The sequence below is a fragment of the Spea bombifrons genome, chromosome 8 (genome assembly GCF_027358695.1).
Source record: "Spea bombifrons isolate aSpeBom1 chromosome 8, aSpeBom1.2.pri, whole genome shotgun sequence".
Taxonomy (NCBI): domain Eukaryota; kingdom Metazoa; phylum Chordata; class Amphibia; order Anura; family Pelobatidae; genus Spea; species Spea bombifrons.
This window is the reverse complement of record NC_071094.1, coordinates 4,709,652-4,731,602: the sequence shown is the minus strand read 5'-3', so window position 1 is coordinate 4,731,602 and position 21,951 is coordinate 4,709,652. Positions and strand designations below refer to the sequence as shown.

Sequence of the window (21,951 nt, the reverse complement as noted above, 5' to 3'; positions counted from 1 at the left end):
TGACATTGGGGTATATGAGGCAGGCAGCCTTAAGTGGGCTAAGAAAAGGAAGGAACATGAACATGGAGAAAGCGGAAAGTGACCCGGAGACTCCGGGGTAAGTATATAAATACCTTCTATTTTGTTCTGAGTTAGTGCACACCGTGGCACTTTTGAACATTCAGACGGAGTCCTTTTGGACATTCAGAATTGCGCAATCTTTAATACAATTTGAATCAGAAGCCATTATATAAAAAAAAAATCACCACATCTGCTTTTTAATCTACATATAATATTTCTTTAATATTCTATATATACTTATTTAGGAAAACCAATAGGGAAACGTATTATGAGATCAGGTAACGCTCAGCCTTCTCGCACCTTTCCAGAAGAGGCACCAAAATTAATGGAGATAACACTTGGAACAAGTCTCTTTCCGGAGCTCGACGAATCACTTGCCATGTATCTGGAAGCCGTTGTTTAAATACAATCCATTAAGCCGATCTTCCCGTGACAGGCGGCGTTTGTGAGCGCAACTCCCCAAACATTAAACACAATGGTGTCAAAATACTTTCTTTCTACTCAAGAAAAAAAAAATACCCACAACAAATAGACAAAAAAGGGCTGTTTGATTTTCCGGTGACAGCGAAGAACTGTAAACGGTTGGTAAAGCAAATTGCAAATCAATCTGATAAAAGGCTTCACGTTGTATTTTTTATTTATTTGCGTGCCTGTGCGGGAAAGCGGGTTTAAGACGAACAAGCATCAAATCTGCCTCACGAGAGGTATCTATAAAGGTGGAGCTTAAGAGGGGCTCTTACCACCGGCGCTCTGCGGGCAAAACGGGGTGGGACAGAGGTGTTCCTGGGTTATAATAACCTTTATGACTCCTCATGCCCATCCAGTCTGATAGCGATCTATGTGCTGAGTGAGATTAGGGAGACGCGGGGTCCTCAGGGACGCTCTTCGGAAGGGGATTGACGATGCAGCTTTCGATGAACTCGAAGACCGTGTAAGGATCCTGATCAGCGTTGACGTGGATGACGTTCTGATAAAACTCCTCCAGGTCCTCCATGTTGGCGTGATACATGTCTAACTTTGCCTGAACGCTCTCCTCGGCATCCTTCGGGTTTTTCTGCAGGCGCTGGTGGACCTCTGTGCTGGGAGCTGGTTTATAGATGGCATGGTACCTGCATTAAATACACAAATGGGGTTTGTAGAACCTCCACCTTTTCAGACACAGCTGGTGGAATCTCATTGATTGGCATCGGCACATTGCAAGGTTCGGTTATGTCTCGCAATACCCATACGCCTTTAAATTCCCACACTGTATTAACCTCTACCACTTCCGCTGAAAGGCTGTTCCACTTATCTGTGATCCTCCTTACGTTACATCATATAGGAATTGTTTCAGTACCAACCTCTCTCCGGAGACGGGATCTGTCACGCGGTAAGACAGGCGCTCTACGGCAACATCGTCTGGGATATCCATGAAAAAAACTCTGCCGGGGGAAAACCAGGAGGAAAGTGATTATCATGGTTTTAGTCAATGTACGTATAGACCAGAGGGAGAGTACATTCTCACCGTTATTGCCCTTGTCAAAATCTACCCCAGGTGCTTGGGGTTTGTATTGTAACATAGAACTACCCAGTTTATGCTACCCGGAGCTCTCCCACTTCTGGGGGAGTGGTTTTGTAAAGGGGGCAGGGCTAACTGCAGATAACAAAGTGGGTTGGGAATGGGAGGAAAAATGGGCAGGGAATGGGTGCGGCTAAATCCTGCTCCTCTGCAGTGACCTGGAGACCCAGGGAAGCCATGCTTAACCCAGAGACTCCAGATCAAGCCCGGATAGCTCGCAGGTAATGCCCGTAACGGGTAAGTAAAGGTTCCACGATGGTCCCGACACCTTGCCAGGGGCCTAATCTTTAAATACCTTATATGCAGTTACCTGGGGGAAATGAGCATCAGTGAGTGTCAGCTTTCATATTGTGTAACTACGAGTAACGTCATTCTGCCATAAGAACGTTGAAAACGACCTGAACTGCACCAAAAATACAGTTCAGAAAATATAAATATATATATAAAAAAAACAAGAAAAAATAATGTGCTGAGCTAATATAACCTGTGATAAATAAGAGATATTAATTAAGAATAATCACAATAAAAAAAGTCAAAAATATTTGAATATAAATAATACAATATATATATATATATATATATATATATATATATATATATATATATATATATATATATATATATATATATATATACTTTTAATGCATATGCTACATATACATTATATAAAATTAAATTTATGGGATTCTAGATATTAGACTGTATTTTCTTTTTAAATTTGCATAATGCATATGTAGAATATTCATCAGAATCCGTATACTCTGTCCTATTTATATTGAACGGAAAATAAAAATGGAATTTTCATTTTCTGCTTTACCTTTTTTTTGGCAAAAATGTATAAAAAAAGCCTAAAAGACTGTAAGCTCACAAGAGCAGGGCCCTCTTCTGTACCCAGTATGTCTTAACGCGTGTTAATCGTATTGTCAATTGTGTATATTTTCAATTTTCATTTTATTGTTAAATTACGAAATCTGCTGGCGCTCTATACGTAAAATGTAATATACCGTAAAACGCATTAAAAAAAAAAAAATTACTCAATCCATTTAACACTAAGGGGTTAATTCCAATAAAAATAAATGCAAAGTGTAGATTCCCTAATGCTTCTAGATTGTGGGAAGAAATTTTAGCAATCAAGTTTGTAATTTTTTTTTTATTTTTTTTTTCTATATAAAAAGGTTTCTGAATTTTTAATGTATGTTTGTCACAAAACAGAAATAATAACGACTATACTGAGCTATTAGAATTAATATTTATGCGGGCTGACATGAAATATTCATGGGGACAGAGTGTGTAGGAAGGGGAGGCGGAGGTGTTAGTCTTGGTGTCGTGGTAGAATCTACAGTGAGAAGGGGAGGGCGGTATAACGAGATTTAATATACATCGGGGTCTGTTTACTCGATGACTTGATGTTTAAAGATAGCTTGACAAGACTCGGTAGGAATCTGTCAGTCACCCTTTGTACGGGGAGGGGGGTAGCCTGGAACTGTTGACGGCTGGCAGATTAAATTTCCGACAGCACTGTAAAAAAAAAAAAAAAAAAAAAAAAAAAAAAAAAATTATGAAAAAAATTAAAAATATAAAAAAAAAATAAAAATTAAATAATAAAAAAAAGTCTTTAAAGGGGCCCCCTTTTTCCTGGTTTCTTTGCCTTATTTTATTGCCTGAGGCTCACTGCTCGAGCACGCTTCTTCTACCTCCGATTCCATCAGCTGAAATTACAGAACTAATGAGTCCGATATAGACTTTACGGCAAGCCCTAGGAATGTTTACGAGTTATTAAATTATAATGTGAGCGGCTGTATAATTTATCAGCCAATTAAAGGAAGTGTTAGTTGATTTGATGGAATGAGGACCTACAAAATGCATTTAACTAATAGAGAACCGCGAGCTCCTTCCCGCCGGCTCCGAGCCTCTTGGATTACTCGGCTAATTGCTTGCCTTTGTGGGGCCGTCACCGATAGCCATAAATATTTCATCGTTTTCAAAGACTTCAATTGTATGCGTTCGTGTCGCTTCTGTAATATGTAGAGGCCTGGCCAAACTTCGGTGTAGTTAAAAGTGCTCCTTCCGCAGAAGGCTGCCTCTACTGGGGCAGGAGGAAAGAGGGGTGGGGGGGGGCAGTTGGAGTGGGGGGGGTAACATGATGCTTGTGTGTTAAATGTCACTCTGCAATTACATGATTAAAAGGCAACAGCATACGACAGTCTTTTGTTTTACATCTCGCTGACACTCGCTGCGTTAGATGACTTCACCGGCTTCGGGACAGGGGCCTGGGGACTGAATAATTAACCCTTGCTGCGGCAAAAAGGGGGTTAAATTGAAAGCTGCCCCCTTTTTCACGTATAGCTTGATAGTCGGGGCTTGGAACACGATGCCCTGTTGTGTTGTAAAGTATCCGTTGGTCTAAAAAGGTGAACATTGTCAAATATAAGTTTGGACGGTGGTTCTCCATCGGTGGTACCTTTCAAGGTCATCTTCTGGATCCTACAAGATCTACACCCAGGATCGGAAGTGGGAATGATTTCTATTTTAACAGAAATGGCCCCAAGTACTGGGATGGTCTACGCCGGTTTTACACCTTAATAAGATTTTGCTTGCCCCAAAAAGTTGGATACCCGCCGTTACATTAACCTTCGCTTAAAACAACGCGCTGATCTTGACGATAAAAAGGTCTTTCGAGGGGATTTATTTTTATTCGCTTGTCTGTCGCAGAACGATGCGGAGTTCCGTAACTCTACAGCTTTTCCAGAATAATCAACTATCCTGGTAGAGTTTTTGACACTGATATGTTTTTCTGCAGTTATAAAAAGTTTACTGTCGAGGCAAGCATGTTAAATATGAAGTTGCGCCAGAGTCCGGAAGAGTCTTCATAGACTAGAGACATAGAGTCTTCCTGACCCTACTGCTCCCTTTGAAACGGTGATCGCTCAACAGAACAGAGTATCCTGGACAGCCTCAACCATGAAGAAGGCAAAGTTCTCTAATACGCATTCCTCAACCTGTTAAAATAAATGACCTTCTTTTAGAAGAAGCTGCAGCTCCAGAGCTGCAGTGCAACCCCCTCTCAGTGGTAAGTTTTCGTACAACTGATTGGCTGCTTCAAGAAGCCAATCTGTGGCAGGAAAGCACATCCAATGAAATGAATGGGGGTGCTTTCTGGGTATTCTTGTAGAGGATCCCCCCCGGAACTCTCGCCGAGCCGGCGCTGGAGCTGACTGGTGGTGAGGATAACCGCCTGAACGCTGGCAGTAGATGTGTTGGGTTGAGCACAACTCCTGCAAGCCTAGGCCTGGGGGGGGGGCAAATATAATGGGGGGGTCTGCAGAATAACTCCATGTATTTACAAAGGGGAACCATGTGAAAGTTTAAAGGGACCACACAGCTATCATATGCATTAAAGTGTCTATAACAGCTGGAGTGTCCCTTTAAGAGCGAGCAAGGCTGAATCGCCGAACCAAAACGTAAATAATGTAAATATTGCACAAATGTGATTATTTTTTAATACTGATATCTGTATTTTACAAACTAATACTGCGATTCAAACTTGAAAGGGTAGCCGTAAACTTGTAAGGAAATTTGACTTTGCCGCATGATTGACAGCATCCTGAACCCCCCCTCCCTCTTGTCTTATTCACAAATAGCCCCCTAACCCCATCTCTAAGTAAACCTAGTTGAGCTATCCCGTTATATAATTAATCACAGGGAACAATTAGCAGAGTTATCTTGGTTTCCATTAAAAGAAAAAAGAAAATAAGGAGAAAAGAAAAAAAAGGAGCCGGTCCCCTTTTATTGAAGGGTCTGACACCGGCGGTAATAAGATAGCCGTTAATTAATAAAACTGTCAGTTGACTGGTCTTGACTTAAGTGATCTTTATACATTTCGTAACTAAATCCTTGTATCGGCATCATGATCCGCCCCGGAGCTTCCAACTCAATTAACTTAATGCTATGCAAATGAGACGTCTCCCCGTCTTATTAGCTTAAAACCCACCAGCGTTAATGGCATAATTGGGCCCTCGACAGGGTAATTAGACATTATTTTATTTATTTTTTTTCCATTAGTCTTACAGGGCTAATTATTGTTGATGGGGAGCGAGGGGCTGTCTCTCGGTGCACAGAGAGGGGCAGCTGGCGACAGCCGATATGGACGAAAGCATCATCGCTAAAAGGACAAGTCATTAGATGCCGAGACCGAAAGCGACTGAAGAACGGCTTCCCCTGAAACTTAAACACACTTCTCTGAAATATTATCCGCTGCCGAAATAGTATTTGCACACAGGTTCCCCGGGAGCCGACTGAGACAAAAGTCCATCATTTTTCCGTGGAAAGGTAAAAATATGCAATCCGAAGGAATAAAGCTCTGCGCACTAGATATTAGATCTATCATCTATCCATCAATCCATCTATCTATCTATCAATTAGCCTTTTAAACTTAAACTTGGATCAGCGAACACAACATGCCATTGGAACACAGGAGTGATGGGAGTGATAAAGGGCCATTGGAACACAGGAGTGATGGGAGTGATAAAGGGCCATTGGAACACGGGAGTGATGGGAGTGATAAAGGGACATTGGAACACAGGAGTGATGGGAGTGATAAAGGGCCACTGGAACACAGGAGTGATGGGAGTGATAAAGGGCCACTGGAACACAGGAGTGATGGGAGGGATAAAGGGCCATCGGAACACAGGAGTGATGGGAGTGATAAAGGGCCACTGGAACACAGGAGTGATGGGAGGGATAAAGGGCCATCGGAACACAGGAGTGATGGGAGTGATAAAGGGCCATTGGGACACAGGAGTGATGGGAGTTATAAAGGGCCACTGGAACACAGGAGTGATGGGAGTGATAAAGGGCTGTTGGAACACAGGAGTGATGGGAGTGATAAAGGGCCATTGGAACACAGGAGTGATGGGAGTGATAAAGGGCCATTGGAACACAGGAGTGATGGGAGTGATAAAGGGCCATTGGAACACAGGAGTGATGGGAGTGATAAAGGGCCATTGGAACACAGGAGTGATGGGAGTGATAAAGAGTGATGAACGCCTATGAAGAGATTCCATTAAAAATCAGCCATTTCCAGCTACAATAGTCATTTACAACATTAACCCCGTTTGCGCTGGATTTCGGATCCATATCATGTTATTTTAATGGACCAAATGTACTTCTCTTACAAAAACAAGGACGTTTCTAAGTGACGTAGTAAACGTTGGTTTGACCATGGTTGCCTGGGTGGTTTTAAAACTCTCCTTTGGGTTACGGGGCACATCTACGTCTCATCTAGAATCCCTTTGCTCGCCGCGGAGATGCCTCTTCATGCTGACCTTTATGGAGAGCGCGTGATATGTATCTGCGGTGAAACATTTATTAAGCCGCCTCAATATCAATCTCCAAGGTAAATTCTGCTTCAGCAAAGAAAAAAAGTCTTCTTAAAACAATAATGTTTATATATAAAAATCAATGCCCCGGCCTATTCTCAGATGAAGAAGGTGGCTTTTAACCCTGCTTGTGCAAGCTTTCAATGTTTGCTCACTATGAGAGTATTGTAACAACTGCATTGATCGGTTGTTACAATCCCTGCGTCCTTCTTTCCTCCCTGATGCCCCTCTCTCCTCCCCTAACGCCCCTATTTTCTAGGAGGTCAGAATGTTTGCTGGGTATGAGGGTATCGCAGGGTTCTACAAAGCCTCAATAATGTGTATAGAAACAGCAGGGGCAGTGATGCAACGTAAGCTGTCCCTTTAACAATCTTACTTTTAACATGGTTTCTGTTAATTTGAGATACTTTTTCATTACAGAATGCAAATCTTTTAGGATTTTGCTGATGACATAAAAACAAAAAATTATCTTCCCTGACCGGGAATCGAACCCGGGCCGCGGCGGTGAGAGCGCCGAATCCTAACCACTAGACCACCAGGGACACATGCCCTGTTCCTTGACCAGTCCCTTTGATGCCCCTTTCCCCTGCCCTGATGCCCTTCTTTCCTCCCCTGATGCCCCTCTTTTCTAGGAGTTCAGAATGTTTGCTGGGTATGAGGGAATCGCAGGGTTCTACAGCCCTAAAAGCCCCGATAATGTGTATAGAAACAGCAGGAAATTGGTTAATAAATTAAACTGTGTAAATAAAACCCCATTATTCTTCTTCTAAATGCCCCACCCAGTTATATAAATAGCCAGCAATGGGTCACAACGTCAGGAAGTATACACGCGCGCAGGAAGTGTACACGCGAATGCCTCCTGCTTCAGTACAGGCAGCTGGGGGAGGAGTTAAGCCTAATTTTCTATCCCTAATAACTAAAGAGTGCCTGCACCGATTTTCATGCAGCAAAATGCCCCGGAGTCCGAGCAAAATAAACTCCAATCTGCTTGTAACTTGGAAATAGAGCTGGAGTGTTCTTTTTGCACACACTCGGTCAGTAAATAGCCAAAAACGGGGGAAGTTTGCATGCCAACATTCCTGCTTAAATATCTGAATACCGTTTTAGTTGTTTAGCTCTAGCTCCAGATCAGCGTGAAAAGCTGAAACTGACAGGGCGATTGGGATAATCCAGGCCTCCGGTGGCTGGCGGTGCTCCATATTTACTTGATCAACCCCATCCAATCCCCATTCTAGCCTCCAAGAACCATGTATTTCCTATTATTAAAGAAAATCATACTTTCTGATTGGTGCAATAGCTGGTTGTAGGGGACAGGATTTTGCCGAAGGGAAAGCTTTCTTGTTTGTCGTAAGTTTCAAAGACGTGATATTGATTTTGTGATAATGACGGACAGCGCCATATTGTGTGGCAGTAAAAGGTTAAATGACCACCCTGAAAATCAGATGTTTTTTTATATGGGGGGGGCGACGACAATCCCTTCTGGATGCAAAGCAACCGGTCTTAAGAATGTTGTCACAAGGCAATCTCTGTTCAAACACGAGACGTCCACTCATTGTCTCCCCGACGCGCCATCGAAATTGAGAGGGCAAAGGACCATGCCGTTCAAAAGGAGCCGTATCTTTTGGACGGACCCGCTTCGGAAAGTAATTGCTCCCGGCGTCTCTGCCGAGGCTGATTGCAAACCGAGTAACAGACTCTCATAAACTAAGTTTTAACCTGCATGGAGGCGGCGATGACCCCGAGATGTCTCCTCCAAATGTAATTCGCCAAGTTCTTCCGAGCGAAAATGCTTCAAAGTCAAGCACCCGCGGCTCGCGTGACTGCGCCAGCTACGGAAATGCTAAAAGGTCGGAGGGGAACGTTCTGCTTGAATATAAAAAGTAAGAAACCGGCTTTATTTTCTGCCATATTTTACGTTTTAAGGCTCAAAGAATCGAAGATGCGGGGGATGGGTTTTCCAATCGATGCGATTTACCGGCCCGACCTTTAACGCAGACTAGACTGGATTGGGGTGATGGGACTTCATTGGTGGGTCGGCTGTTTATTTAGACGGGCTGCCGGATAGTTCCAGGTTTCAAGAATCCGAAAGTTCCACCTAATGCACCAAACCTATCGTGTTTCTTATGAAAATGAACCACCTGATGCTATGGGCCGGAGTGCGGCACAAACTGAGCTCGAACCGTGATAGACGGCGGCTCGGTTTATGAACCAGTTCATTCGCTCCGTAAACGGACAACGGTCCCAGCGCGGGTCCAGAAAATGTAGCGAGAACCCCCCTTAGAAAACCGTAGAGCCAATGGAATAGAATCAGGGTGGAGATACTGCCCCCTACTGGCTGCATTGTGTATGTCAATGTACAAACTCCCACTTTGTTCCTAGGGGTGCATTCACTAACTACTGAATGGAAATGTCTCACCCCCGGTGCACTTTGTCGGTACTTTAATATGCATTATTCAGAACGTAGGAGAAAAACAGTTAGGACACGTTAGGAGAAGATGCAGCTTCAGAGCTGGTACCCCCTTCCGTGGTCCTTGAAGGAGCCAATCAGTGGCAGGAAAGCCCTTTCACTGAAGTCAATGAACCCCTGGAACGCTGGTGAAAAGTAGCGCATGGCAGGCATGTGATTTGGCGAGCAGGTTCAGATGTTCACGTCTTCTGCAAGCCTAGGAGCTGTAGGTGGAGAACGAGGTAAACGCATGGGGGGGGTCTGTAAAATACCTCCAAGGAGTAGGAAATGATCATCTAAAGGGGACACTCAACTTTCATATCCATCAAAGTGCATATGATGGCTGGAGTGTTGCTTTAACATGGGGATTTTGTCCTCTTGCTCATTGAACAATACATGACACAGCCCAGTCCTTTTTTTTGGCAGAAGCTCATAGTTATTGGCCCCTTAAAAGAGGAAATATACAACCTGCAAACTCCTGGATTAGTGAATAGACCCTAAACTCAAACTAAGTCAAAGATGCAAAGAGCCCCTATGCATCCGTCCACGCTTCCCACAGTGTTGGAAATTTGGAAGATGTGTTTTTTTTTTCGAAAATAAGAATTTCACTAGTTTTGAGACATCTAGAAGCTACTGAAAGTGCGCTTTGTTCTAGGTAGAATGTATTTCTTTCTAAAGTTACCCTAGCCGGATTGAGCGTCGGATAATGGCAGATAATACCGACTTGGGTACCCCCGCGGAGAAGCTTAGATCTCTCCCTACCTTTTCACCACGAATCAATCCCACCCCGTGAGAAAGAAAACAGAGCGAGGGCGGAATCCATATCCCAGAATAAATATTCCAGTCCAGTCTTAGTAAACTCGCAGATAATGGCAGCACGGACGGGTCACGGAGGTTTTATTAGCTCAATTAACGGGGAGTAAGAGAAGGCTTACACCGAGCTCTTCAAACGTAGGAAGCATTGAGCTTGCAGTAATGGAGTTATTAACCTTCGCCAGGCACTGGATTTCGCTGCAAATTCGGGCTCCATTCCTCCGTTCAAGCTTTTTATTAATAGGCTGTTTATTGTGTTTAATCCACACGGGAATCGGCGGTGGAAAATACGAATGCTAGGCAGCAGGACAGTGTAAATAACGGCAATCTAACACATAGCTCGGGACTGATGGAAAGTGTAGACACGGCTCCTGCGTTCTCATCGGACGTTGAAGGAACATTAGGACTACTACAGAACCCAATCTCGTTCCATGTCTTTTGAACTTAACAAACTCTAGAACATTATATTTTATAATTTGTTATGGAAACATAGAATTTGCCGGCAGATCGGACCCATCTATACTGCCCATTCCCTTGTGGTAAAGACTCAAACCTTAATGAGTCGTTGGTCTTAGATCCATGTGCCTGTCCCATGCATGTTTAAATTCCCTCAATGTTTGGTGAATGCCACCTGGGTTTGGCTTCAACGACATGCTCCTCTCCAGAGCAACCGCATTAAAACACGTTCTAACACAATAAGATGGCTAGAATGTGCCAGTTAGTGAACAGTCCTCTATAGGGAGCCCTAAGTGGACTCGTTGAGCTGCGTCAATATCATGCCAGTGGAGAAGAAGGAAAGAATACTATTGTATCAGCAGTAAATGTTGGGAGCGAAGCAGAAGCCACCTTTGGTTCTACTTATCATATGATCTTGTAGGGTGCCTATGTACACTACCGTTCAAATGTTTGGGGTCACTTGAGGGTCACTTTTGAAAGAAAAACAGATTTTGTCTATTAAAATTACATGAAGTGGATGAGAAATCCAGCGCAGACGGGGTTAATGTTGTCAATGATTACTGTAGCTGGAAACGGCTGTTTTTTAATTGAATATCTTCATAGGCGTTCATCACTCTTTATCACTCCCATCACTCCTGTGTTCCAATGGAACTTTATCACTCCCATCACTCCTGTGTTCCAATGGAACTTTATCACTCCCATCACTCCTGTGTTCCAATGACCCTTTATCACTCCCATCACTCCTGTGTTCCAATGGTCCTTTATCACTCCTGTGTTCCAATGACCCTTTATCACTCCCATCACTCCTGTGTTCCAATGGCCCTTTATCACTCCCATCACTCCTGTGCTCCAATGGCCCTTCATCACTCCCATCACTCCTGTGTTCCAGTGGCCCTTTATCACTCCCATCACTCCTGTGTTCCAATGACCCTTTATCACTCCCATCACTCCTGTGTTCCAATGGCCCTTTATCACTCCCATCACTCCTGTGTTCCAATGGCACGTTGTGTTCGCAGATCCAAGTTTAAGTTTAAAAGGATAACTGATGGTTTTTTGCAATTAAGTTACAGCCAGAAATGTCCTTGTTTTCCGTGAAAACAGCTGAGTGACCCCAAACTTTTGAACGGCGGTGTATGTCACCTTCTCTATTTTCTATGTTCGGAGCTACTGCAGAAATTCCCGTAAAACAAACTAAGCACTAGTTTTTTTATGGGCAATTCAGGTGATTATACATGGCCTCTGCCTACCTTAAAAAAAAGAAAAGGTTTACAATAAAAAGTATTCACCTGTTGGGCTGGAAGCCGGCGTCGGACAGGAGCGCCGCCTGCTCGGTGTCTCTGGGGAAACCGTGTAGCACCCATCCGTACGTGGAAGAATCCAGTCGGCCGAGTCGTTCTGTCAGAATCTTCAGTACAAAAGTATTTGGAACTGGGGATGAAAAGCCAATCATTATTTATACATTATGTTCCAAACAAGTTAAGATATTTGTAAAGTTCAACCTCCAAATGAGGGCAAACAAAACAAAAATGTAACTTCAAGCCAAATTTTTTGGGTGGTGGGGAAATTCTGTCCCCTCATAATGCCTCTTTTTGCCAAAAAAAGAAATCCAGTTGATTCTTAAAAGCCTTCATGTTACCCGTTGTAGCTCCTCCATAGTCTGTGCGTTCCTGAGCTTTACAGCCCTTACTGTAAAGAATGTCCTTTTCAGTTTAAGTTGGAACAGTGGCTGTTATAATCAAATTAAGTGGCCTATTGTGTTTAGTTCCATCCAAGGGGGTGAAGATTTCCCCTGCAAGAACCCCATACGGACCCCAAATGTATATTTGAGGTCACCATTTACTCACCTTGTTTCTCATGCAAATAAATCCAATTTCGCTGAATTTATTCCATAACTAAAACCTTCCATTTCTTTTATTATCAGATGGACTAAGTTTTGTTTAAAAACTATTGTTTCCACAAAAATGCGCCTCAAATTAAATCCCATTACACCACGAGCAACCTCCCCTTTGCCCCAATTTTCCTGCTTTTTTTTTTTTTTTTTTAGATTGTAAGCTCCCATGAGCAAAGCTTGCAACTCCACTTGTTTTGCATTGTATGGTGTTGTAGATCTTGGGCATTTACAGCAGTCACTGAAGTATATATTAACATAAAAACAACAGGCTTGTGGGGGAAAAGGGTTTTCGGAAACTCGCGCCTATCTCGTATTTGAGCCTCCTTGGTATTGCCCTGTATCGGCATGGAATGAGTTAAACTGCCTATATGATGTAACTTTCTCACTAGGGACGTGGTGGTCGTCAGCTGCTCTGAGCTCCTTCTGCGTCTCAATTACGGTCATCATCGCCTTACGCTGCCTGGCAGATAGTGGGATGAGAGATCCATGGAGATGCCTGCGCCGGCGGGTCATTAACAGCGATCCACGGTCATTATTATTGGTTATTATTCACTGCCATCTGTAGGCCGATCGGTAGAGTTGCAACTCTTCGGGACCTTTTTTCCGAGATAGCGATTAGCGCCAACAAATGCGTGTCATCTGGAAGAGATTACTGGTTCCAGAGAGGTGCTAATGAAGCACCTGGGACCGGACTGGGAATTAAGAGGAGAAGAACACACCAGGAACCCTGTGTCGCTCTTACCCCAACCATTGGGATTTAGAGGAACGAGGGCAACTGTGGCCTGTAATTTGTTACACACCCCTAAGGCACGCAGAAGGTTAAGGTGCCTCCAGAAGACCTTGTCCTGTTACTAATTTGGCACAAGGTCATGCTTTTGTTCAGAAGGCCATCATTGAAGGATTATTCCATGCATTACAACTAATGTAAGGTCAACTATAGAAGAGGACAACCACCCCTGTTCCAAGTCTGAGCGTTCTTCTTCCAGTTGGGAATGTTGAAATGTCAATTGAGTCTAGACATTTGAACGATCCCGTTGCATATAGATGCAGACTAGATGGACCAAGTAGTTATCTGCCATCAAATGTTTTAATATATTTACAAGAATCTATTATTTCAGTAGTCAGCGATTTGAATGATCTGATAATCTGGGCACTTAGATCCCTTTAAATCCAGAAGGGGTAGGAAGCCTTCAATGGACCTCTTGGAATTGGGGAAGATGGCGAGCAACGTCTTAGCTTTTCCATGCACAGGAGTGGATAGGTACAGCGCTACAGAATTTGATGGCGCTATATAAAACAATAAATAATAATAATAGGGCACTAGATTGGTTTTATAGCATGTCTTAGATATAAATCTAGCCCTGCATTTATCATTTTAATTTATTTGCCCAGCTGCCAGTAAACACCGGTGCGGACGCCTACAAGCAATGTACGACGGCATGTTAAAATGTATAAAAAATACCCCCCCCCCCCAAAAAAAAACCCTGCTCAAAAGGGTTAATAGACTTGATGGGCAATTTTTATTTTTTATAGAAAATTCTGGTATCAGGGATTCTAAAAGGAGCAAAGGCGAGAATGAAATTGCCAAGAAACCGTATAGGCGAGATTTATTCCGGTCCGTGGAAAAATGTTAAAAAAAAAAATAATAATAAAAAAATATAATAAAAAAAAATAAATAAGGGAGTTGCTCTGCGGGGCTCTGAAAGCTTGTGAAAAATTAAACTCAACAGATTCAAACTGTCCTATTTCCACTTCAAAAGCTAAGAACCAACTGAGCTCTTCCCAACTCATCTTCAAACGCCCAGTGCCCTAGAAAGTTTCTAAATAAAAAAAATAAAAATAAAATAAGTTAAAAAAAAAAAAAAAAAAAGAGAAAAAAAAATAGTCTCTTGCTCCCCCAAGCACTGTACCCGTTACTGTAGCTGCTGTCTCTGCTTCGGCTAATTATACCCATGTGTGTCTATTAATCAAGTGGTAAATTATTTACACGGCCAAGTGGTGTATGTAGCTACTGCTAATACACCGACTGCAAGGGGTTCTTCGAATGGAGAGCGAGAAGGTCCCCGCTGAATCGCTCCTTCTCCTTCTCCTGTCTTATTTATCTATTTTCCTTGTCTTCAGACCTGTCTGATTGGTCCCCCCCCCCCCCAAACAAACGCTTTCAGGGAGAGCCTAGGGGGAGCGGGGGAAAAAAAGCGCGTCTCGGTAAGTGAAGAGGTTAGACAGAAATGACCACTTTGGCAAGAGCAGCAAAGCGGCGGACGTTGTTAATGCGAGCGAGCCGTGTTGCGGGATTTGTAGTACATGCGCGTTAACGAGGCTAGATTTGCGGTCATCTGCACCGGTGTTGGTGCATCAGACCTGCGGCTTTCACGGGGGGGGGGCAGGGAAAGTTTTTTTTAACATAAACATTGGGGGAAAAAGACAAAACTATAACTTTTATATGGAAACAAATAAATACTTATATAACATATACAACTTATATAATATAATATATATATATATATATATATATATATACATACAGGTATGTATCAGGTGTGAGCGCAAGTCAAGATGCTCAACAATGATGACCAAGCTAGAACTTGCTTAAAGCAACACTATCAAGGTGTATTGCTTGGGATATACGGGGTAGATTTAATCAGTAGCCCCTTTCGCGTCACCTACCTTGCTGTGAGTTCTCGATGTACGGGGCAATCATCTCTTCGTATTTCTTCTCGTTGGCGACGGCTTCTTTTAGCAGCTGGCCACAGGAGACTACGACAAAGAAAAGAAGGCGCTGAACAAAGAGAGGCATAGGGATCCCCCCAAAAAACATGTTGACCTATCAGCCTGATCAGCGCCAGGATCGGCTAGAAAAAGATTTAATGGCAGACCGTGGCGTGCCCGCCATGCATGTACACGAGAGAAAAAGAGACCTTTTCATCCAGTACGACCTGTTTCTATAAACATTGTTGACTTTTACCGCTGGGAGGATGCTGTCGGGTCGGCTCCAGGATTTCAGACTATTTTTTTCGGGGAGTAGATTGTTTTTTTTTTAAAAAAAAACCTCAAAAGTGCTTTGTATAAAATGGAGTGTTTAGGGGGCAGGGGTAGATCTATAGCCCTCGGGGGTACAACTACGTCATGGGGACTGAGGCCAGAGGAAAACTGATGTGTTGTGTGTGGCCGGAATAAGCGATGAAGGCTGTGCGATACCGCCATCGTGTGTTGTCATAGTAACCCAAAATATCTCAGTGCTATTAAATTACCCGTCCTTAACTCAATAGTCTTAGATCCCCCATTTCTAAAGTTAGCAGGGCATGTCTGATTCGTAAAAATGGTGGATAAATAAATGAGGGCAGTATTTGGGTCTACATGGATTACCCCCGAGAACAATAAGCATGGATTCATTTAACGGGGCTGTCTTGCCTACTTTTCCGGGGGTATCATTCCCTAGGGGCCGGTTTCTGGTTTGCTCGGGACCCGACCCGTTCACACCGGAGAGGTTTCTGACTTACTGTTAATGACACCATATTTCTGAGCCAGTAACGCTGCCTGCAGGGTACAGCCGCTGCCCGGTGGGCCATACATCAAGACCCGCGGAGTGTGGGGGGCCGCAGATCGAGGCTTGCTTAACACAAAAGTCAGTACTAAGAAGGAGACAATAAAAACACATTAGTATTTGAGGTCTCTTTTTGTTTGTACTAAAATATATGTAAATAAACCCAAACATGAAAAAAGGATGCCTCGTTGAAAGGATTTCTGGTTCTGGTAAGGGGACTTGGACCTCTCGGCGCTGCTGAAGACCAGCAGTTATAATCTATAGGCAGGACCTACAGTACCTGCTACCTACCATAATCACCCGCTAATGAAATTTATTATCATGCTGGACCTGATCTACACTTTTGACCTCACTCTTATGTTTTTATTTCATAGTTTTTTGTAGCATTTAAGTGTCGGTTGAGAGATCCATGCTGGGTTTTCCAACAGTAAGACATCTAGGGTTCTCTTAGCGCTGAGGCATGGATGAAAAGGCATCCTTGTATTTCAGGAGGACTCTTCTTTGACCTTAAGACATATAACCAAACCTGCAATGTCCCACGTAGCTAAAACACCACATAATAGAGGATCATAAAGCCTTTTTTACAGATTTGGGACAAATACTTTCAGGCTTACGCCCCCAACCAAATTATGTTCTTTAAATTGAACCCTACTTTTATTTATGTTCAAGGTGTAGCGTTGATGGGAAGCGGTTCCAAGATGTAAATACAGCTTCCATTGTCCTCCATCGGCTTCAGTCTGATGAAGGCAAGTTCCGCTGTACTAAATCTAGAAAACAGCCATCTAGCCCAGCATCACGGAGTTCTAGGTCACACAACTAAGATCCCCCTGGCAGCTTCCGTAGCATTCATGAAGGAACTTTTAGGAAACCCTCATTATCCTAATTCCTTGTATTTTTTTTTATATTCTCAGATCAGCCGACAGAAAGCTCCGCTTACAAATGGAGCTAATTTCCAGTAAATAACTGTAAGTTAATTAGGAGTAATAATCCCCTAGATGGGCTCCCTGACTAATTATCTTGAATAAAGAAGGATTCTGAATCTTGATGTGCCGCAGGAAAGATCTACAGAGGATTTCCTTGTATGTGTACTGATTTCTTTCCGCCTTCCCATCCCTAATTTATCTCTCTGCATTATTAATGAATCATAATTAATATTCAAGCACCCATGTCTTTATTTACAGATCAAGGCATGAATACTTTATGAATGCTGATATCAACTTTTAGATGTAATTAACCAATTTGGAAGCTAATTAATTTGCTTTGTGAAAAAAAAAAAAAAAAAGCCTATCACTCTATCAATGGTCTTTACCTGTTAGGGCATTCTTTTATGTTGAACATAGGTTTATGGCAAGAGGTCAAAATACAATCAGCAACCCAATTAAACCTTCAAATATTCAGAAGATGACACCAGTCTGTGGAGGCTCTGCTTAGTCGGCACAGCCTCCATACCTCCATAGGGGCTCGACTGACCTTGATGGACCAAGAGGGCAATCTACCCCCCCGCCTATACCTGCTGCTCTATGCCTAGTCGACCTAGGCATGGGTACGCCGCTGACTCGGTTAGACAAATACTTATCAATAGGTCACAATGTCACATAAAGAGACAAGGAAAATGTCACCCTTAACCATAGGTCTAACCAACAATACAAAAAAAGCCCCTCACTGGCCATTTAAAATGTTGGTAGGTATGGAAATCGGAAATAGAATAAAGTAAGCAATGATCCTCAAGAACATCATCCAAAGAAGTTTGTGAAACGCTTTAGTGGAACAGCGTTTACAGATTGAGCTGTAGTCGTGCAAGCTTTCAAGAACTCAGAGATCTCTTCTTCAGGTTTAACCATCCGCAGATTATAAACTTAATCATAACAGAAGCCGCTATCCTTCATTGTTACATTTTTAGAGTTTTGTTAGGTTTGATTTAAGCCTCACCTCAAGCTCGTCAAAAAGGTGGAGATTTAATGTGTGGCTTTAAACGATTCTACACATTTAGGGACAGCAGGCCACGGAGGGCTTCCATACCTTGTGAAAATACATCCATGCATGGCTGGTCTGCGTTGATTTGTTTGTGGACCTTTTGGAAAGTGCGTAGAATGCCGGGGATGTTTCTGTGATATTCCAGAAGCTTCTGGCCGGTCTCTTCCTCGGAGATTCCCTCTGGCTCCACCAAGTTTTTCTGTATTTCTGGGTCGTCCGGCCAATCAAAGGTAGTGTGATACACCTCTGCAAGTCAAAAACCCCATTATAAAATGACAAAATATCCCCATATCCAAGACAAAATACATTGTATGAGTACGTCTTTCCTGTAGAATAAAGGTTTTCCTACCTCCGTTTCTGCGATCAATCCTTTTCCCCATATTTCTCTCAATGAGGACAATATCGGGAGCATCCAGTACCACTAAAAACACATCGAAAAAACATGGATTTAATAAACAAACCTTTGGGACAACCACACGCCACACGGGCTAGCTGAGAAAAATAATTAGACAGTGTTCAAAAGGTTCCCTAATTGCAGCTTCATCGAGGATTATTCAGGTCATGTCACAACCAATAAGCCAATGTTCCACTGACAGTAGTAATTAATTATACATGGAAATGGCAGCAAACCAGCAGAGAGCATCCGTTTGTTGTGTAGGTTAATGTGGCTTTGTCCAAAAGATTTTTCATTTCAAGATCCAACCATCGTCTCCGGCCTTTCCAACATGAGAGAGCTGGCGAGGCTGAAGAACGGCATAAATCGGGCAACGTCAACCTCTCCAAGATGTTTCCCTTTATAGCGATGGTGAAGAAGCTATCCAAAAAGCTATGCTCAATTTTGCTAAATTCAGTCCCCTGTAATACTCAACTGTTGGCTGGGTTTGGTCATTGTTTGGTCATTGTTTGTCTAGTCTGTTGGTTGACTATACATTAAGTAAAGATGGCGCTTGGCCATCCAGCTCACACAACTGACGCGTGATGGCTTCCTCTTCTATACCTTCGTCCCATAATTTGCCCAATGCTAAGGTTTTTTTTACGTACCGACGTGATCCGGGGTACTTCCGTTCATTTGAAGCATTAACGCCTGCTCGCGAGTCCTCGGAAATCCTTCCAGAATCCAACCCTACAAAACCAAGCCAGATGTAGCTTAGATACAACGTCGCAAACATTGCATGAGACGCAGCGTGGAGAAACCATACGGGGAAGTTTATAATGTGCGGCTCAGATGGAGGGTTTTATTTCATTTTTTACATCACCACCAAAATGTGGACCATCTACTCAAGAAAAGAAATTGTAAAGGAACATTACATTTAGACAAGATCTTCACCTCGATATATATCTCCTCTATAGAGGGCCAAAAGAGAAGCTGCCTAGTGGCCAAACACCATTAAAGGACCACTGCAGCTGTGTTTCCTCACTTATTATCCATGATGGGGGGGGTGAATAATGTAATAGCCCCCCTAAAACTATTTCTACTTCTTACGCTCTGTTCCAGGACTCTCAAAAATCTTACAATTAAAAGTCCATGAAAAAAGTTGTATCAATATTGATGATCACCGCAAGCGTGGTGGCCACCTGTTGCAAGACTCATGTTATGGGTATTTTGGGCACTTGTCAAAGTCCCTTCCCCTTTCCTGTTTTGTGATTCATTTAGCCATCTAAGTCCCTTCCCACTTCCTGTTTTGTGATTCATTTAGCCATCTTAGTCCCTTCCCACTTCCTGTTTTGTGATTCGTTTAGCCAAGTAGGAAGGACCAGCGGCTTAGTGGGATCTATCCCAACAGAAGAGACATAAACATATATATATAAAATTGGGGCAAAATATGCTCTATTATCTGCAAAATATTTGATAAAAATATAGACAGTGATTTGTAATTTAACGATTACCATTTTTGTTTTAGGTAGAAGGTCCACTATCGAACGTCACGCCTCTATTCAATTACGTTTGTCAAAAAAGTACATACCTATACATTGAATGATTTTATTTTTTTTAAATGTTTTTGGAAGAAATAAAAAAAAAAACCCAAGGGCTAATTTCTATTAAGATTACCAAAGGCTTAAAAAATATATATATTTTTCGCCTTTATCATGTTTTTCTTTTTAAGATACATTATTCATTATTATAACAAATACAGACCTCTTTATTCAACGTATAAAAATCTTTTGAGAACTGGCCGCTACTGCAATTCAAGTAAAAATAAATCATTTAAAAAAATAAATGAATACAAAGCTTCAAATAAAACCCAAATAAAAAAGGAAATCAATCAGTCCTTTAATTGGATTTATTTGGTAGCGTCTTGATACATCAGTGAAATGTCTATTCCACGGCGGGGATGCGTGCTTTGTTTGGAACAGGTTAATTGATATTCTGATGTGCTTTCCCTCTCTTGCCGGAGCTGGCTTCATACCCCCGGTGGTTTGGTTCTGTTTTATCACACATCAAAAAAGCCGTCTGCTCGGGGCACCCTAAGCACCGCTCCAAGCTGGAGGTCTGAACAGCTGCAGAGATCCGCCGGTATCACAGGAGGGACAAGCTTCTAGCAGATGTCACGGATAAAATAAAATAAAAAAATAAAAACCCTGCTGATAAATATATAGATACGGGCGGTCACGGGGAAGAGGAGGCTTGGGAACGGCTCGGTAACGAGGAGGAAACATGGGAGAGAGCAAGACCTGTCTAATAAACACACTGCCTTATGTTCTCAGACATCTTCATGCAGATGACGACCTTAAATGTGTCTTGTTTGAATATTAATTCCATCTGACCATTATACATAAATGTTACTGTTTTTTATTTACGAAAACTTCTTCTTATTTAGAAAAAAATATTTAACAATATTTTATTTTTTGTTATTGTGTGCCGTATAAAACGCTAGTGGTGTAAATTCATGAGGAATCGGTTATCTCTATGTATGATGTGAGGAATCTGAAACTTGGGTCGGTTAAGTCAGCTTGGGTTGAGGTGACCAAGGACAGACTGAGAAGTCCAACTAACTTGAGCAGCAAAAATATTGTCTGTAAGTTCATATGAGGTCACAGGGTATCTAACGACCACAAGACAGGTCCAATGCCTTAGATATTTACATCTTTGCAGGTAAGAGTGAGGCACATTCGACAAAAGTTATATACAAAGTTACTCGTAGACAGTAGGACACATCCAAGGCCACTTAGAAAGAAATCTAACGGTATGTATTGACACTAATACAGATAACAGGGTACTCAGCAGCCCTGTGAGGTTGAAAGGAACTCCATCAAGTTCTCAGGCTTAGAAGGTCACCAGAGAAGGACCCAGGTCCACCTTATTCAAAGACCAAAGTATTAGGGGGTTTCTGTGTTTCTACCTGAAAATGATCATATCAAGGGTGAAAATGGACCAGCTGGATTCTAGGTTCTTAGATAATGAAGATTTCATTGGTTACTAGGATGGTAACCGATTACTCATTGGTTGATCATTAAAGCTATCATGTTTGGTGGCCGAAGAGTCCACTGCTTGGCTCATAGCTACCACAGAACCTACTGCCTATGGGTGCCTATGATCTTACGGAGTTCCTATATGGTTCCTGTTACTTTGTGTCAAGAATTCTCCGCTTGTCTGATGGACACCAAGGGAGTTTTTTTCTCAATAATAGAAAAATAACACTTTTCTATTTTGTTCTCGAAATTTCTGTGCTAACCAGGAAAGAAACTTTTAATATTCATATAACCTTTTATTTTCTCCTTATTTAGACTTTTCCGTGTTAGAGGGGATTACCGCCTCTTGTGACTATGTGACATGTCCTTTCTTGGCCAACCTGTGTCTGGTTGGAAAGTTTTCTCCAGGCCAGACTGTAA

General features: G+C 42.4%; 1 protein-coding gene and 1 non-coding gene across 2 annotated transcripts in view; both read right to left on the bottom strand.

Annotated features, from left to right (window-relative positions):
- Positions 1-673: 673 nt before the first annotated feature.
- The window catches only part of AK8 (adenylate kinase 8), a 37,356-nt gene continuing 16,078 nt past the window's right edge, over positions 674-21,951 (bottom strand). Inside the window, exons 6-13 of the mRNA XM_053472408.1 lie at positions 19,162-19,243; positions 18,470-18,541; positions 18,166-18,366; positions 16,103-16,234; positions 15,270-15,359; positions 11,998-12,139; positions 1,401-1,481; positions 674-1,169 (exon numbers count right to left, since the gene is read on the bottom strand). Coding sequence (XP_053328383.1) covers positions 914-1,169; positions 1,401-1,481; positions 11,998-12,139; positions 15,270-15,359; positions 16,103-16,234; positions 18,166-18,366; positions 18,470-18,541; positions 19,162-19,243 — 1,056 coding nt within the window. The 3' untranslated portion in view covers positions 674-913. The remainder of the gene's footprint in view (positions 1,170-1,400; positions 1,482-11,997; positions 12,140-15,269; positions 15,360-16,102; positions 16,235-18,165; positions 18,367-18,469; positions 18,542-19,161; positions 19,244-21,951) is intronic.
- Positions 7,467-7,538, bottom strand: TRNAE-CUC (transfer RNA glutamic acid (anticodon CUC)). Its single transcript has one exon. It is a non-coding gene; the product is annotated as a tRNA-Glu (tRNA).